This window comes from Elaeis guineensis, chromosome 5 (genome assembly GCF_000442705.2).
Source record: "Elaeis guineensis isolate ETL-2024a chromosome 5, EG11, whole genome shotgun sequence".
NCBI classification, from domain to species: domain Eukaryota; kingdom Viridiplantae; phylum Streptophyta; class Magnoliopsida; order Arecales; family Arecaceae; genus Elaeis; species Elaeis guineensis.
The window spans coordinates 123,674,208-123,690,763 of NC_025997.2; the positions used below are offsets into that span (position 1 = coordinate 123,674,208).

Sequence of the window (16,556 nt, forward strand, 5' to 3'; positions counted from 1 at the left end):
CAAGCATCTCTGGCAACCATGAGCCCCGGATGCGGAAATAACTACACCTCCTACCCGTTCCTCTGTCACCGGACGAGGGAAATACCGGTGTGCTCATCGCCCTCGAGGACCAGTTCAGCATCTATAAACCACCGAAACAACCGGAGGAGATCACGCCTCTCCAAATCTGCATTTCCAAATCTAAGGGTCAGCTCCATCATTCGACCGAGGGAAATCACCAAGGAGTCCATCCCACGTGGCATTGGCTAATTAGAGCCAATTTCTTTTGTCGGTTAAATCGACGGCGATTAGGGCACTGTGTTGAATTGAGAGCGCAGTGTGGTACATTCTTGGGCCGCCTAGTTTTTTTCCTTCCCAAAGAACGGCCAGCGCTACGTAGATTCCGAATATACGACTCAAGAAACAGCCGAGCTATAAATTCTAGGAGGGAGAACCGACGGAGCGACGAGTCACCGACCCCGAGAGAAAAGGGGCACAAAGATTTGCGCTCCTCCACCCGTCGGCATCATCCCTTTTTTCGAATCTCTCTCTCGCCAACCCTAGTTCTCTCCTGCTCCGCCTGTGATCCCAGTGGAAAAGTCTGATCAAGATTTCTGGAGCGCCGAGGAATCCGTGTCCGGGCTTTTGGATCGGGCAATGGAGGCCCAACGAGGCCGGATCTGATATCAATGATCTCGGAATCAGTGCAGTGCGGTGCTTCAGGTTGGATCTTTGGGGAGTCTCGAGACGGTAGGGATCGAAGCCGGTGGATCTTTTTGAGAGTTTAATGATTTTTCGAATCCTTGGAGGTAGGTAATTTGGGCTCTGCGTCTGCATTTCTTTTCTCTATCATTGGCTGAATGTTGGTTTCTGCAAGGCAATTTGAGGAAATTAGGGTTATTAATAACTTGGTAGTACAGTTTGGCCTCGTTTTTGTTATATTTTCCTTTCGTTCTTGGGGAAAAAAAGGGATTTGAGCAGCGTGGGGCTATGGGAGGTGCTCAAGTTCTCGGTTGAATAGTTTTCTTGGAATCTGGATATTTCTTGTATTGTGAATCATCGAGTATCAACATTCTTGAAGCATTTAACAGCTAAAGGACACTTTTGATAAGATTGGTGAACAATGGAGAGATGATTGTCTACTAGGGCTATATCGTCCAGGAAATTGGGTGGTATTTAGATTGAATAGTTAAGAAATTGGAATTCCTCTGGTTGATGTTGATTTATTTTCGGTCGATGACAGACATGCAGCCAATTTCCTGTGGACTGCGATTGTAGGAGCTATGTCTGCTAAAGCTAAGGTTTGCACGGAGATAATATAGACGACTCCAATCTTGCTGCAAGGACCTGTTTCCATTGGCAGGGTCACAGTTCTTTGAAGTAGGTTTGCCAGGGTCCTATGGAGCTACAGGGCCTTCCAAAGAGGGAAGTATCCACAACTTCTACAGGGCAGGACAAATTTAGCAAATCTCAGAGGATTCGGCACAAGAGTGTGCAGTTGGAAGACTCATTTATGTCTGACGAGAATTCAAGAGTGATATATGTCAATGATCCAAGAAAGACGAATGACAAGTATGAGTTCAGTGGGAATGAGATCCGGACAAGTAAGTATACTGTAATCACATTTCTGCCCAAAAACCTGTTCATCCAATTCCACCGAGTAGCATATTTATACTTCCTAGCAATTGCTGCTCTTAATCAGCTTCCTCCTCTAGCTGTCTTTGGAAGGACGGTTTCTTTATTTCCCCTCCTCTTTGTGCTTTCTGTGACTGCCATTAAAGATGGCTATGAAGATTGGCGCAGGCATAGATCTGATCGGAAAGAGAATAACCGAGAGGCACAAGTTTTCCAATCTGGCTGCTTTCAGGCAAAGAAATGGAAAAATATACGTGCTGGAGAGGTGGTGAGAATCCATTCTAATGAAACAATCCCTTGTGACATAGTTCTGTTAGGGACTAGCGATCCGAGTGGAGTAGCATACGTTCTGACAATGAATTTAGATGGTGAATCAAACTTAAAGACAAGATATGCACGGCAAGAAACAACTTTCATGGACTGGGAGCATGGTCCATTTACAGGGTCGATCAGATGTGAGCAGCCAAATAGAAATATTTATGAATTCACAGCCAATCTGGAATTTAATGGACAGAGGATTCCCCTTGGCCAGTCAAACATTGTTTTACGTGGCTGTCAACTTAAGAATACAGACTGGATTGTTGGTGTTGTGGTTTATGCTGGTCAGGAAACCAAAGCAATGTTGAACAGCACAGTGTCACCCTCCAAAAGGAGCAAACTAGAGAGCTATATGAACAGGGAAACCCTGTGGTTGTCAGTTTTTCTCTTTGTCATATGTGCAGTGGTAGCAATAGGGATGGGGTTATGGCTAAAACGTCACAGTAATCAGCTTGATACTCTACCTTATTACCGAAGGAGATATTTCACAAATGGTCGTGATAATGGAAAGAAGTACAGATATTATGGAATTCCTATGGAGACAATTGTCTCATTTTTTAGCTCTGTTATAGTGTTTCAAATAATGATACCTATATCTTTGTACATCACAATGGAGCTGGTCCGGTTGGGTCAGTCATACTTCATGATTGGGGATGCACAGATGTATGATAGTGGTTCAGGCTCAAGGTTTCAGTGCCGATCCTTAAACATAAATGAGGATCTAGGTCAGATACGTTATGTCTTTTCGGACAAAACAGGAACTTTGACTGAGAATAAGATGGAATTTCGGAGGGCTAGCGTGTATGGAAAGGATTATGGAAACTTGCGTAAAACTAGTCAATCATTGCAGGAAATTAGTGTTTCAGGTAATTTTTTATTCTGCACAGTTATTATTAAATGATGTTCCCTAATATGATTATGCATTTGGTACTTTGATTTCATTCAGTTTTTTAGCATTGTTAATAGAGCATTGATAGATGCCAGAATATTTATATGCTAGATATTCATTATATTATTGTTTTGTTCTGCTTGCTGTATGTTTGCAATGTAGGTTGTACCCCTTGTTGTAGTGTTTGTGTTTATTTATGCAGAGTTAAACATACAATCATGTTTATCAGGTAAAATTAACAACAAATGTGATGTAATGACTTTAAGCAAATAAGGAGAGAAGAGTAAGATTTGAGGATTTGGTGGGATGGGTTGGGGGGAGTGGAGCGGGTGGGGTGGGCTGGGGAGAAGGCTATGCCGCACATAGTTTAGTCATGTGGCAATAAAAGTGGCCCACTTGTTTGGCCTGAGTTCATGGGCTTAATTACATAATTTTTTCTCAAGTAGTGTGAGTAGATCAAAAAAAAAAAAAAAAAAAGAAAAAGAAAAATGCAATCCATTATATACAATGATAGAAAATCCAGCTGTATAACAAAATGTATGGAATTATGGATGTTTTTGCTATAATCGTTATGATTTGGTTTATTCTATCAGAATATTCAGTAAAGTTGGTTACTTTTCTTGTTTCTCAACATTTAGTTTTTTCTTCTCTTTTAAGTAACTATGGTTTCTTATGGGGATTTGTAAGAGTTTACTTATTTATCATATCATGTTTGATTTATAATAAGAAATTTTAAATCCTGCTTCATAAGTTGGGAAGGAAGATTCAGAAAGCTTACCCTTGTACAGGATAAAACCTGGTTATTTTTATGGTCTTCTTGCCTGTTTCAGTCTAATCTATTCTTATAAATGAATGAATTGATGAATGAATGAATAAAAGGTAAATAAAAATTTTCTTTTCATTGCCACCCCTCCCCCCATATGGGAGGCTCTACAAGTGTCAAACTCTCCAAATCGGCATGTTATATGTGTAAATTGATCACTAGGATGATCTAGGATGACTATAAATGCATTCTTACCAGATTTATTTAAATTGATATGTGAGACATGTGCATGTCATGCATGTGGAAACTGGTTGAACATTTATCTGTTTTATGATTGCATTCCCGAGATTATTTTGTATCCTAAAGTTGTCACTCATGCTGATTTGAAATGCATGGGCATCAGGAGGTCCCAGACGGAAGCTAAGTTCAGAAATCAATGTTGATCCTGAACTTTTGGCACTATTGCACAAAGACTTGGTTGGAGAGGAACAAATTGCTGTTCATGAGTTTTTCCTTACTTTGGCAGCCTGTAACACTGTCATTCCAATAGCTAGCAGAAGTTCATCTTCTAGTGCAAATGACTTACATGATGAGATAGAAGTAATTGATTATCAGGGTGAGTCTCCTGATGAGCAAGCATTAGTTGCTGCAGCTTCAGCTTATGGTTATACTCTCATTGAGCGTACATCAGGGCACATTGTTATTGATGTCAATGGTGATAGGCTAAGGTAACTATCATGTTCAGTATCATATGGATACATTATGCCATTTGTGGTATTTCTATTACAAGAACTGTTAGTCTACAGTGTTGCAGGCTACATCTTGTTTTTCCTTTTAGATTTTTTTTTCTTTGAAGCTTTTTATTTTATTTTATTTTATAATCACTGTTTCACCGTCAAACCAGGTTGGAAGTACTTGGCCTGCATGAGTTTGATAGTGTGCGGAAAAGAATGTCTGTGGTTATTAGATTTCCTAATGGTGCTGTGAAGGTGTTTGTTAAGGGTGCTGACATTTCAATGCTCAGTGTTCTCGACGAACTGAATGGCCATGGGCACAAAGGAGATGGGAGCACCAAAGTAAGGCATGCAACAGAGAATCACTTGACAGATTATTCATCGCAGGGTTTACGCACACTGGTAATCGCTGCAAGAGATCTCAGTGATGGAGAATTTGAGGAATGGTGGATCAAGTATGAAGAAGCTAGTACATCATTAAGCGAGAGGTCAGCTAAGCTTCGTCAGGCAGCTGCTCTTATTGAATGCAATTTAAGCCTTCTTGGGGCTACTGCAATTGAAGATAAACTGCAAGATGGTGTGCCTGAAACGATAGAATCCCTACGTCAAGCGGGAATTAAGGTTTGGGTTCTAACAGGAGATAAGCAAGAGACTGCAATTTCGATAGGTTTTTCAAGCAAGCTGCTAACGCAGGATATGCATCAAATTATTATAAATGGTGCTTCAGAGAGGGAATGCAGGAGTCTGTTGGCCGATGCTAAGGCCAAATATGGAGTAAAATCGACAAACTGTGCCAGTAGGACCTTGAAGTCTAAGAAAAAATTCAATAATGATTATCTTGAGACTCCTGATGATACAAAAACTTCTAGGGATTTGGTAGCTAACAGAGGGCCACAAGTGCTTGGGTCTAATGTGGCTGTTGCTGATATGACAGGATCCTGTGGAGAGATTTTGACAAGTTTAGCAAATGCTCCACTGGCACTCATAATTGATGGAAATAGTCTTGTTTACATCTTAGAGAAAGACCTGGAGACAGAGGTATGTAGTCTGTTTTATTTCATTTATATACATGTTTGATACATTATTAATTTTTGGGACATTTTGATTCTCTTGCATCATATCCTTCAATGTTACCGTGTGGAAATGCTTGAAATAGAGGGCTGGCTTCTAATGCTGAAGTCCAGCATAATTGCTTGTTTCAGTCAACTTAATTTCCTTCTTCTTTCCTCCTTCCACAGCTTTTCGAGTTGGCAACTGCTTGTAGGGTTGTGCTTTGCTGTCGGGTTGCTCCATTGCAAAAGGCTGGAATTGTTGATTTAGTTAAAAACAGGACAAGTGATATGACTCTGGCTATAGGTGATGGTGAGTGAGCTATTCATAAGTTTGTTTGCTGTTCTTATGTCTATGCTTTGTGTTTTTTTTGCCATTTGCACTTGAGTAGTTTACCATGAACTTGCTTTTCCTTCCATCAATGCAGCAGAACATTGCTCTTTCACATGAGATATTATGTTATTATCCACTGAATCTTAAATTCATGATCCTTATCCTTAGGATATAATGTTTGTGAACTTAGCACTAATATTTTTGAGTGTTGGTAAACCTGGCAAAATTGAGATCCAATTGTAGCTTCATATGAGAATCTGTTTATCACCATAACCATCCAGCCTTTTCCCAGCTATCCAGTGCCGGCTTTTGAGATATTCATTTGCCTAGCACTGCTATATAGGGCCATCTTTGATGTTATTTCAAGCTTCTCCATGTCTTTCCTCACAACCTCCACCAATGTCACCTTTGGTCTTCCCCTCCTTTTCCTACAGCTTCCATATGAGAAGCATATATGTACCAGAGTTTGGATGTTGAGCACTATGAAGAGATGATATAAATAGTCAAAATATTAAATATGCCAAAGAAACAATTAAGAACATTTTTTGTGTTTATTGATGTATTTATGCCTGTATTCTGATAAAATGTTGATGACGGTAAATCTTATTTGATCTGAAGTTAGGAAATCATTGATAGGGTAAGGGAAGGTAATATATGCCCAATAAAAAAAAAAAAGAAAATGGCATTTTAGAGGCCTACCTAGGTTTTATATTGGTTTGGTTAAAAGGGAAAGGAACATGTAGTTTGCTAATGGGTGAAGAGGAAGATAATATCGGCGGTCAGTAAACAAAAGAAAGGGCACGACACGATGATGATGATTTATATAGAACTCTAAATCTTATGAACAACCTGAACCATCTGATCTGTCATTTTTAAAAGGCACAAGTTTTTGTACTTGGAAAACTCAAGTTCTAGTCTTTCGAAACAGAACATCCAAGAAAACAAAGAAACTAAAGGCAAATCTTAAAATGAAAGCCTAGTTCTTTTTCAAGCAAACCTAAGTAAGAACTGTCCCTTGGCTATACCAGTACATGGATTTAGTTATTGCCGTTTTTTGATCATTCCACTAACCAAGTAGCTTTCCGCTTACATCATTTTTGACAGGGGCAAATGATGTATCAATGATCCAAATGGCAGATGTTGGTGTTGGCATATGTGGTCAAGAAGGTCGTCAAGCAGTAATGGCATCAGATTTTGCGATGGGTCAATTTCGTTTTCTCAAAAGATTGCTCCTTGTACATGGTCACTGGAATTATCAGCGTGTTGGTTATTTGGTTTTATACAACTTCTACCGAAATGCTGTATTTGTGTTAATGCTATTCTGGTATGCTTGCTTAATTTTCTATTACATCTTTATTTTCATTCTTTCATCTGTTATAACCACTTCTTAGGCATGTTGCTTAGGTCGTTGTTAATAGAAAAAGCTAGTGCTAGAAGACAGAGAAAAAGCTAGTGCTAGAAGACAGACTCCATCTATGGCTAATAGTTTGGTTATAAGTGCCATAGGGAGGGAGTTCAATATTAATCCTCAATGTTGGCTTAATCTGTAGTCATGTATGTACCCCTTATTGTACACTTGAGTTCTGTCTATTTAAAGCAAACAGATAGTATATTAAGTTTTTGAATGAGATCTCTTTGATCTAAAGATATTGTTTCACAAGAAAAACAAGGGGGCAGACATCCTGCTCAGTTGCACCATTGCTAGATAATTGGAATGAAACAAATCAGAAGTTGAGGGTCCAATATATTGCTAAGTCAACACTGCCACAAGTTTGTCAGATAAATTCATATGAGAGGAAGAGAAAAGGTGGAGAAGGAAAAGGAACACTAGAGGGGGAGAGTGAGAACATGAAAAATGCTCCAAGTGATATACTGCATTACCTTATGTGATGCCAAAATTCATTAAGCCTTTATGATGATTCTGTGTAGAACAAGAAGAGGATGGTAATAAAACATTAAAGCCAGGATTGGCTGGTTGCCTAACATAAAACAAATGCATAAGTCGATGATGAACATATAAAATATGAGGAAATGCCATCAAATACATATAAACAAAGATTGAATGGATATGTACGGGAGTTATGCAATGGGAACCCATTTCCACTGGGAATTGGACAGAAAGAAAAGAAAGCAGTGAAGAAATGTTTATGCCATATGATTGGAATATTTAGAATAGAGTATAGCATTTAATATTTAGAATATTACCACAGGAAATGGAAGAACAAAAGGATAACTAACCAATGCATTGGAGAAGCTTAAATGGACTTGCCACATCTAGGACTACAATTGGTTTATTTTAGAGCTGCATGGTAGTGTAACTCTAGAAAAGGAATTGAATCCCTTTGAGATTGAGGTCTCTGTCTACTGACGGGGATAAAAGAGGTGCTGGCTCTCTTCTAACACTTAAAAAATAGTTATGGATGATAGTTCATATGTTTAATACGCCATGACATTTAGTGGGTGGGGGGAGGGCTGGGAACAATTATGAGCCTAAACATTAACTTTGACCCAGATGTAAGTGGATCATAATAAGGTAGTTAAGTGTTGAAGTGGAAGTCCTGACCAAGGAGCTCAACCAGGATAGCTATTGATGAGGCAATGGATCCCTATCAAGAGCTGGGTACAGATTATCTTAAGTTCTAGTCCTAAGTGCATCAAATTTGTTCAAGTATCAGCCTTGAAGTTCTAGTGCACAGAATTGAAGGATGGTTGAGGTATTGGCTCCTTAGAACAAATATTGCATAAGAATCATGGTGTTAAGTTATAGAACTTTTAGATTGTTTATTCAGCACTCTGAGTGGATTAAAAATTAGTAGTTAATGCTATCTGGCTGCACTTGACTTCATATAGAGATCAGACTTCGGAGTATGTAAATGTAAATGATCAAGATATCTTCATAACAAGTAAACTAAATAGTGTTGGCCAGTTCCTTAGGGGTTGTAAAAAAGGAGCCAATATTTTAATTGGTTTGTTGTTATTTCAACTGGTCCAAGGAGGTCAGCACCCCCTACATCATGTTACATCATATAAGTGTCATGGTCTAGATACCGACCATCAGGATGGTCCCATGTGTCTGCTACCAGTAGAGTCCAAAAGCTTAAGCTGTGAGGGAATGAGCCAACTAACACTGTATATTAGGCTTAATATCTCTAATATTTAACTGGATCATGCATGTGAAGATTGCAATGGGTGCAAGATGCAACCAGGTTAATTAATTAACTGATTTGGGAGAGATTTGAACTCATGGAGTCCAATAAACTTAGCTCTAAATTTTGCCATGACAACCATGTTATGTGACCATTAGACCTCAAAAGTTTAAGCACTTAGGAATGGGTCAGCATTGTATATCAGGCTTAACAATGTCATTGCCCATGGGTTGAGCACTTATACAGACCCTCAGAAGCAAAAGTCACCAAATAATGGTGTTAAAACTGTTCTCAAGTCTCAACCATAATCCAATTCCTCTCCCACTCCCTCTCCCTCGTCCTCTCCCATCCTAAGTTCTGAATTGCAAATAGCGAATATTTATTGCTCGCTTCTTCCAATCATATCCATGTTATTCCCTCTCCTAGCATCTAATACTAGACCTAGTTTTTGATTCCAAGAACTGACTCTTTCATCGCCAACACAATGGCGATGATTGGTTGCCTTGAGGTCGCATTCATTCACCATTAGATGACAATGGTTAGAATGTCACTTTGGGGATGTAGATTCTTAAAAGGACCAAGTCTTGAAGTTAATTTGATGGCCAAAAGATTGAGAAGCTAAAAGTGACCCAAGACTTGGCCACAAAAGAGGCCACTTGGAAGCTCAAAATATTGCTCACAAAAGCTAATGACTCTGTATGGCATAAGGTCCCAAATTCAGCTAAGAAGGAGAAGAGGTGGAAAAGCGTCAAAATGATGGATGAGAGTAAATAGCTGCTATCTAATTGAACTGAAATGAACTAATTTTATAACTAATAAAGAAAGTTGTTGGAAACTGAGAAAAGGGAAGGTCAAGGATCCCAAAAACAGTTCGGAAGTTGCACAAGAGAATGCCAAAGGCAACAAGTCATTTGGTTGCAAGCAATCCAAACTATAAATATGTGAATAATCTTTGGCCGCCAAAAACTTGAAGAAAGGGAGGGTAGGAATTTTCTTCACTAGTATGGTTTTCCTGCTTTAAAATCACTAGAAGTTCAGATTTGTAGGATTGCTTCACTCCAAGGTTCAGACTTTTACAGGTTATGCCAGTCAGGGGTATCAAATAAATTATATAGTTTGATGGCATGAATCTTTCTATCGGATTTTGGTTGGGGATAGATGGCTGGTTGTACAAAATGTTTCTAAAATTGGCAGCTGAAAATAACACATACCCTGTAAAAAGAAAAGCACTGAAATGCTGCAATGTTTATTGTTGGTGGCAGCGGCTCAAGTTATGAAACTTGGCCTTGACTGCCTACGAAAAAGCACGTGCATAGAACTTGAGTATATTGTACATGTAGGTTATTGGGAAAGTTTTTAGCATGCAAGTAGCTTGCTGTCAATTTCATATGCTTTGCCAGTTCTCCCACAATGAGAATGCAAGCAGCCATTTGTCATTTCACCCCAAACTTCCTTGCCGAACTTATTGATGTCAAGCTGTGATATATCTTCCTTCCTATAAATTGAATTTTTCTATTTTATCTTATTCTGCAAATCCTCTGCAAAACAAATTCTCCGATGTTATTCTGTTTGTTTCTTTTGCCATGGAATGACTTCTCTACTCATTTTAGCCAATACCCTGCAAGATTAAGGAACAAGTTCTATTATGGGACATCCTCTATTTAAAGAGGCCATGGAATCGAAGATCAGCATATTTCATGAACTTTAGACATTGTAGCTAGGCACCATCCCAGTGCATCTTAAAGCATGAATCATTCATAAAAATGCTGCAAGTGCAAATAACGTAATTCTTCAGACAGTACATTGTGCCTCATATCCTTATGGCTTGTTTTTTTTATCATGCAGGTATATCTTATGCACAGCATTTTCTACAACTTCAGCTTTGACTGATTGGAGTAGTGTGTTCTATTCTCTTATCTATACATCGGTCCCCACAATTGTGGTTGGTATTTTGGACAAGGACTTGAGCCATAAAACACTCCTCCAGTATCCAAAACTTTATAGTGCAGGGCATAGACATGAGAGCTATAATTTGCATCTCTTCTGGCTCACGATGGTTGATACGTTGTGGCAAAGTGTTGTTCTATTCTATATTCCTATTTTCACTTACAGGAACAGTACCATTGACATCTGGAGCATCGGCAGTCTGTGGACAATTGCAGTTGTTGTGCTTGTGAACGTTCACTTGGCCATGGACATCCGCCGCTGGGTTTTGATTACTCATATAGCAATATGGGGTTCTATAATCATCACATATGTTTGCATAGTAATAATTGACTTGATACCTAACTTTCCCAATTACTGGTTAGTATTTTTGATTAACGCTGTAATATATTATTATTCTCCATTCTTGGTTTAGTTGCTCATACGTTTTATTGGCTCATTATTGTAATATTTGGCAGGACAATATTTCATTTAGCCTGTTCATGGACTTATTGGCTCACTATCTTACTCACTACAATTTTAGCGTTGCTTCCTCGGTTTATTTGCAAAGTGAGTTGGCAGATCTTCTGGCCTTCTGATATTCAAATAGCCAGAGAAGCTGAAATATTAAGGACCCGGCGATTTGGAATAGAGATCTGAATTATATCTTGTAAAAGTTCTAGTCAATGTCTTTGCGTCTAGACATTGTATGGCTTTCTTGTGGAGCTTGTCAGAAATTTTGCAGTAAGTACATCATTTCATCCATCTTTATGTTTAGTGCAATTTATCCCTCATCTTTTAATAGCTTCAGGAGTATGGACAGAATTTTCATTAGCTCCAGTTGGTGTCTCAGATATGGCTCACCTTTATATTATTTGCGAACTTTAATTGATAGTAGCCTCCCTTGCTGCACTATAACATAAGCATACCTATGAAAAGTGGAAAAAAGAGTTTAAACTTCTTTCTTAATTTCTTTTTGTTGTTGATTTTTCATAGTTCCACTTGAAGGTTGTTTGTGTTAGGTATCAAGGGAATTAAAAATCTAGATACAAATCCATTGACCATCTGGTGCAATATGTATTGTAAACGGGAAGGTTTGGGTTCATCATGGGGCAGGGGGTAGTTCAAATTGGACCCAAAAAAAAAGGGAAAAATGTGCACTTAATATGTGTTGGTATGGGTGCAGTTTGCTTGTGGAACAATCTTGAGGGGTGCTATACTGTTATGTACCTGTTCCTGCAGAAGGTAGTTCAAATTGGACCAAAAGAAAAAAAAAAAGAAAAAATTATAGGAACACCCCCTTAACTTTAGCTCAATCTTACTTAATCCTCTATATTTTAAAAAGTGTCAAACTCATCCTTCTAGTTATCAATATGTTCTAATGTGGTCCAGCTGTCTATCTCCGTTAACAAAATTTTATAAAATGATAAAAATATTCTTATCTTCATCTCCTTCCTCCTCTCCGATTGATCCCCTCCTCCATAGCTGGCGTCCCTCTTTCTCCCTTCTCCTTTCTCCTTCTCCTCTTCTTTCTCCCTCTTTTCTCCTCATCTCTTTTCTCCTCTCTCCCTTCTTTCTCCTCATCCCCTTTCTCCACCCATTCCTCCATCTCCTCCCCTTCCTCCCCATCTACTTCTCCTCCTCATCCTCTTCCTCTAAGCCACCCATAGATTATCTTCCTCTACCTCCGTCCCTTCTTGCCTTTCTCATTTTCTTCCTCCCCATCCTCTTCTCCTCCTTGTCATCCTCCTCCACCCTATTCCTTATCAGCGGCCCCTCTCCCTTCTCCTCATCCTCTTTCTCCTCCAAACTAACTCATGAGTCCTATCCTTTTAGATGGCCCCCCTCTAGATCTGCCCCTTTTCATCGGTAAAAAATTCTTCCCCCTTTCCTTCCTCCTCACTTATTTCTCCTCTTCCATAGTGGCTCCTTCCATCTCCTTCTCTTCCTTCTCATCTATTTTGCCTCATTATTCTCCTCCAAATCGTCCATAAGCCATCCCCTTCATGGTGGCCCCTTCCACCTCCATCCCTTTTCATTGGTAATCTATTCTTCCCCCTCTCCTTGCCTTCCACCCTCTTCTTCTTCTTGTCCTTCTTCTGCTCCTCTAACCCATTTCTTACCGACTCCCCTCCTCCCCTTCCTCCTCATCCATTTCTCTTTCTCATCATCTTCCTCCTCCAAGTCCACCCATGAACAAGAGGTATTTTCGTCCATTAAGAGAGAGATCTAATATCATTTATTGGTAAAATGAACGGCTGGACCACATCGGAATATATTGATAACTAGAAGAGTCAGTTCGACACTTTTTAAAGTATAGGAGGTGTAAGTGAGATTGAGCTAAAGTTAAGGAAGTGTTCCTATAATTTTTTCAACAAAAAAAAAGTTCACTTAATGCGTGTTCGTATGGGTGCAATTTGCTTGCGGAACAATCTTGAGGGGTGCTATACTACTATGTACCTATTATTTGGCCTATGGTACAAACTAAGCAGTGCAGTGTTGATGGAGGCAATTACCTTAATTCTTGGAGCACATGCATATACTATTTGCGTCCCTTTTTATGTGTGCCTGTGGACATGTGCCATCATTAGTCAAAACCATATAATCTTTTCAACTTCCCCCAGCATTGTTCATTTCTTGATTATTCGTTTTCTTGGACATTGTTTTGTTGTTCTGTTGGTATATCAATTGTATATCATAAATTCTAGTGTTATAAAGCATGCTGGTATTGCTAATTGTTGAGCAATCGCATCACAGGTGTTTATGAAGATACTCCTCATATCACTCCCATATCATTGGGGCACAAGAGAATATGCAATTAGGGAACATCTATTTTGGCCATCTAGAGGATGATTAGGTGAAGGCCATGGATTTGAGTAACTTTCTTTGGTTGGAAGATTCTAGACAAGAGGGTTTCATTAAGAAACAGGGCAAAAAGCATACATGCACACAAAAAGAAAAGAAAAAAAGTAAGGAAAATTCAAAATCTACCTATATATTTTCAAACTTTATCATTCAAAATAAAAACATGGTCAATGCTTGAACTTCGGGCTCTTGGTGTTATAAGCTAGGTCACAGTAGAACTAAGGGTGCAACTTAAGTTTGGGTTAACTTGAATACCAGCCTACATGACACAACCCATGGTTTGGGCTGGTTTAGATGAATGTATAAGCTGAAGGGCCAAGAAGAGACAAGTGATCTGCAAATGGTGCTAGTAACAACCATGCAGCAAAAGCTCTTATGAGGCCAGGGAAGAGAACATGGATATTGGGGAAGATGGTAATGGCTATGGTCCCATGCTGCCTAGTTTGTGAAGCCTAGTATGGTGGCTGTACTAAAAGGTGCTGACACATAAGGGGTCCAAATACCCAAAAAGGAAATCAAGTACATTCTTTCTGGACCGGATCTCATTATGGAGCTCAACCACAACTTCTGGGGGAACAAAACTAATTCGACCTAGCTGAGCTCAACCATGTTGGTTGATTCTACCTATCTACAATGTATAACCTTTTGACAATAATTAACATTTTTCTAGCCAAAGGGATGTGGGATTTGAGGCGAAATTAAGCAGTGGGAGCAGGGTCTTGGTGCTCAAAGGCCCAATTAAGCTATCAAATAGAGAACCAGATATGATAGAGGACAAAAGGTGGTAATGGCCAAATCACATGGGAATGCTAGTAGTGTAATACGGTAGGGGTTATGCTTGTAGTGAATTGTCTTGTACAAAAGGAGATATAGGAGGGGTAAGAATTTGAACCAATCTAGAGAATGGCAGCCCAGATAATCATCTATTGGATTGCCATCTAGTTTATTATCAAGTACACTGCTAGAGAGAGACATTGAATGGATGACTTTGAGATTGATAGCAATATTGGTTGAAGGGTGTTTCAAGGGCTCACATTAAGGCATCCTTGATGGTGCAAATGGTGGCACTTAATTTGTCAACTATTTTAAGCGCTACAAGTGTCAAAAAGTTACGATGATGTATTGCAACTTTTTCTTCTTTTTCTTCAGTTTAGCTAGATGTAAACTTACCATCCACCTAGGTAGGACCATCTAGATACCTGGCTTAACATTTTGCAACATGTTTGACCATGTAGAATGAGATTGATTTATAAACTATTCATGAATGTTGCCAAGTTGATATTTCACATTGACTTACTACATTTGATTTGCTAAGTTCTCATTTATTAGATTATAAGTTTCTTCTTTTATTCATGGTTTATGTTTAATTTATCATGTGAAGTCCACCTTGGTTCCTGGGGAGCTCACCTAGTCATCTGCGTAGTACCTACTCACTAGATGACCCCCTGGCTGCCCATCTGCAGCATACAGTCTTTTAAAACATTTAGACCTGATCATGGCAATATGTTCGATGCTAAGCTGCTCCTGGCCTTTGAATTGACATAATAAAATCATGGATTTCAATAGAGAGCATGTGTGTACACATACACCCAGACATCAAATTCAGGGCATAATATTGACCTTGATCTGGCTTAACCTATCCCAGCTCAAAGGGGGTGAAAGAATAACCCACCCTGGAACTCTTTTTCGAGTTGGCTGGTGGGCCTGATGTGCCAACCTGACACATTTGTATTCAAAATTGAGTCATCTGCTATTGTAGCTCCATGTGGTTTCTGCAATTTTTGTCATTCAGATTTGAGTAGGACATGCTAAAAGGTTAAATTTTGTTACATTGCAGATGGAATTCTATTGCTATTAGGATTATGTATAGAAGTGATTGATGTGCCTCTGTGTCCAGGGCTATGTAAAAGTTCAAGTTTTGCAGTAGCTGGAAATAGTTTTGCTGAGTGAAGTCTCAGTTTTGATTTCTTCCCTTCCTTTCATTCACCCTTCTGTAATTTTTTTGTTATATCTCCTTATATGATGCATCAAAATAGTGTACAGAGTTTCTAATTGCTTTCTGTTTGTCTTCTGCTCGGACATTTGTGTCCATAAATCTGTTCACTTTTTCCCCTGATGGAGAAATTTAATCATGTATATGTTTTTAACTGCTGACAAGCTGTCTTGAGCATGCTAGACTAGAAATAAGTTAAGCTGAATTTATCATATTATACAGAAATTTGTTAGCTTCCATATGAACAATGGGCGAAAGAGCTCTGCAAGAAAAGGGGCTGCCGGCTTTATGAGCAATGGAGAAAGCGGAGAACTCACATCCTGGATTAAAGACCTCGAGATGCACAAACGGCGAGGACATTAGGGTTGGGACAGGCTGCCTGGGCTGGTCGATCATTGGATTGCACAGTGATCTGATAGTACAAAACCATGTAAAATCAATCTGACGGTGGATAACTAGGGCAAACAGGATACATAGCTGGGAAAATATTACTCATTTTTCCTTTTTTGTGTGTGTTCATGTATCATTGGAAAATTGTATTTATATCATTGAAAATTGCTGGAAGTTATTGCAGTAGCTCCTCTTTCTTGTTTATGCGGCCAGTAGGCAGTAGACGAGCAACTTTTAGCTTGGTTGGTGCCTTCCCTACTCCACCTGGGATGCATCGGGTTTAAGTATAGTAGTTGTTAATGTTCCTTGGTGTCTTCAGGAGAAATTTCTTTCATTCTTAATTTTTAAATTTCTTAACGCTACGACATATATACCAAAGACAGCCTTTGGTAGGTCTAAAGTTCAATCTGTGATTTTTGTGTGTGTGTGTGTGTGTGTGTGTGTGAGAGAGAGAGAGAGAGAGAGAGCACGAAGGGCTTGATTGATTATGATAAATGAGGTGATTCTCATCTTGCATGCAGCAGGGACATTGTTTGAT

At 39.1% G+C, this 16,556-nt stretch overlaps 1 protein-coding gene across 2 annotated transcripts; it reads left to right on the top strand.

Moving 5' to 3' along the window:
• Positions 1-462: 462 nt before the first annotated feature.
• On the top strand, positions 463-16,204 carry LOC105045997 (phospholipid-transporting ATPase 1). 2 transcript variants are annotated; one of them, XM_010924461.4, is made up of 8 exons: positions 463-2,798; positions 3,988-4,312; positions 4,489-5,356; positions 5,557-5,680; positions 6,806-7,025; positions 10,693-11,151; positions 11,250-11,514; positions 15,851-16,204. In XM_010924461.4, exons 1-7 carry the CDS (start codon positions 1,379-1,381, stop codon positions 11,428-11,430), a joined length of 3,597 nt encoding a protein of 1,198 aa, XP_010922763.1. In that variant the 5' UTR covers positions 463-1,378; the 3' UTR covers positions 11,431-11,514; positions 15,851-16,204. The 2 variants fall into 2 exon arrangements, with proteins under 2 accessions (XP_010922763.1, XP_029120579.1); XM_029264746.2 differs by lacking the exon at positions 15,851-16,204 and adding an exon at positions 15,473-15,611 and having other exon boundaries at positions 1,196-2,798.
• The last annotated feature ends 352 nt before the right edge of the window (positions 16,205-16,556 follow it).